General features: G+C 41.2%; 1 protein-coding gene across 1 annotated transcript in view; it reads left to right on the top strand.

Moving 5' to 3' along the window:
• LOC106868914 (deleted in lung and esophageal cancer protein 1) overlaps nucleotides 1-1,640 on the top strand; it is a 37,787-nt gene extending 36,147 nt beyond the window's left edge. Inside the window, exons 13-14 of the mRNA XM_014914376.1 lie at nucleotides 650-778; nucleotides 1,546-1,640. Of these exons, the coding sequence (XP_014769862.1) occupies nucleotides 650-778; nucleotides 1,546-1,640 (224 nt within the window). The remainder of the gene's footprint in view (nucleotides 1-649; nucleotides 779-1,545) is intronic.
• Nucleotides 1,641-2,400: the final 760 nt, after the last annotated feature.

Raw genomic sequence — 2,400 nt, 5'->3', positions numbered from 1 at the left:
ATAGGCCTACAAGGCCAGTCAGGCGGTACTGGCAACGATCCTGAGCGTGACCGTTGCCAGTACCACCTGACTGGCCTTGTAGGGTTTTCGAGTGAGATCATTGCCAGTGCTCCTGGACTGGCTCTTGTGCGGGTGGCACATAAAAGACACCATTTTGAGCGTGGCCGTTTTCGTGCGGGTGACACGTAAAAGCACCCACTACACTCTCTGAGTGGTTGGTGTTAGGAAGGGCATCCAGCTGTAGAAACTCTGCCAAATTAGATTGGAGCCTGGTGTAGCCATCCGGTTGCACCAGTCCTCAGTCAAATCGTCCAACCCATGTAAAATTTGGCTGAATTTGGTAAGTGAGCATTTGACCCAATTGGATGTGCTTGTAGCCGTTTCCAAACTTCAGTGAAAATATTTCTGACCTTGGAGAAACACTGCCGTGCATGAAGACAGGTGAGGGTTGGCCACAGGTAGAGCATCCAGCTGTAGATAATCTGTCTCCATAAATTCCTTCTGACTCATGCAAGCATGGAAAATTGGATATTAAATTTATGATGATGATGATGATGATCAGGTGATAAATAAAATTCACATTTCGTAACATTTACTTAATATTTACTACTACAACCTCTTCTGCCTCTTCTTCCTCCTCTCTTTTTAGATATTCGAATCGACTGGCGAGTTTTCAACATCTATGATGATGATCAACAAATTATCGATCTGAACCTTTACTATGGGGACCCTTTCCCCCTTTTAGGGCCCAACAGCAAAATTGTCTCAGCTCACACAGGTAGGTTTACAATTATTTGCTATTCACCTTAGTAAGGAGACAAGAGCTGTGTTTTAGAGGAATGGGCTGCTGTGTGTCAGATAGAGTCTGCATTCATGTGAGCATGTGATGCGCATAAAGGGTGACAAGTGGGTGATGAACTAAATATTAAATCCATCCCTGTGCTTCATTTGTAATCTATCTTATCAGCATCTTTGCCTGGCTCCCCATCAGTTATGATGACAAGTGTTCCAGTTAATTTGGTCAACTATATAGCCTGCTCATGAAGTTAATGTGCGAGTGGCTGAACACTCCACAGGCATGCTTACCCATAATGTAGTTCCCATGGAGATTCAGCATGAAGCAGAGTGTAACAGGGCTGGCCCTTTGAATTATGGGCACAACTTATTTTTGCTAGTTGAGTGAATTGGAGCATCGAGAAATAGTTTTAAGATAAGTCTTGCTTAAGGACACTGTGCAGTATCAGGAATTGAACTCGTTACCTTATGATTGTAAGCTGAATACCTTAACCCATAATCCACACACCTTCCCTTATGGAAGGATAAAAGACATTGTGATGGCTTTTGATGGTTACATTCACATTTTGAGACCTTGTAGGAATAAAAAATTAACCCTAGTATTTCACTAATATTTCATTTTATCAACCTTAGCAGGAAGAAAGATAGAGTTAGTCTTAATTTTCAATTATAATGTCATTAAAATCTCTGCTACTACATGTACAGACATAGCTGTATTGATAAGTTCAATTTCAGATCATGTGATTTTAGGTTCAGTCCTACTTCACGACACCTTTGGTATGTGTCTTCTAGGAATATTAACTCAGTTCCGGCATTTGTCTGGAACTTTATATTACAGTGTGTAACAGGATTTTTGTCCTTGGTAGCAGCTACTATTTTCTATTTGCTTACTGCTAGAAAGTATGAAAGATGGCCAATATTTCCTTCCAAGTTTGTTTTCCTTACGTTTATTCAAACCCCAAAGAATCCCTCTCAACTCATGGGGCTATGATGCTCCCCAGCTACTCCTGCTTATCATCAGAGATCCACATATTGTTAACCATTAAGGGACATCCTTAAGTGGTTAAGGTCAAGCAACTGACAGAATATTTGCTATAACGATATTTCTGCTTCAGCAACTCAGAGCTGAATCTGTTTGAAATGTAATGGAAAATAGGTCAGTTTCAAAATATTGATGTCCAGGTCAGAAAAGCAAAGTTTGAAGGGAATAGTAGTCATTTCCTTTGATTTCAAGATAAAAGTAAATAGGAAATAATGCTTATTGGCCAAAGACAAAAATATAAAGGTTTCTTATTATTAAAGTAGTGCTAAGCAAAATGCTTAGCAGTGTTTTATCCATCTTTGCATGAGACCCCCTTCGATCATGACTGACCATGAGATTGCACTTAGAAAGTTACCCTCCCAGGCACAAGTCCGGGTAAGGTTGGTTGTTTATGGAAGACCAGCAGTCGCCCATGCATACCAGCCTCCCCTCTCCACACCACCAGTGTTATCCAAGGGAAAGGCAAAGGCTGATACTGCTTGGCACCTGTGACGTCACAACTCATTTCTACAGCTGAGTGAAATACAGTGTCTTGCTCAAGAACACAACACGCAGCCCGGTCC

Source organism: Octopus bimaculoides, chromosome 27 (assembly GCF_001194135.2).
Source record: "Octopus bimaculoides isolate UCB-OBI-ISO-001 chromosome 27, ASM119413v2, whole genome shotgun sequence".
Lineage (NCBI taxonomy): Eukaryota > Metazoa > Mollusca > Cephalopoda > Octopoda > Octopodidae > Octopus > Octopus bimaculoides.
The sequence above is the reverse complement of the archived record's forward strand: the minus strand, read 5'-3'. Positions and strand labels throughout refer to the sequence as shown.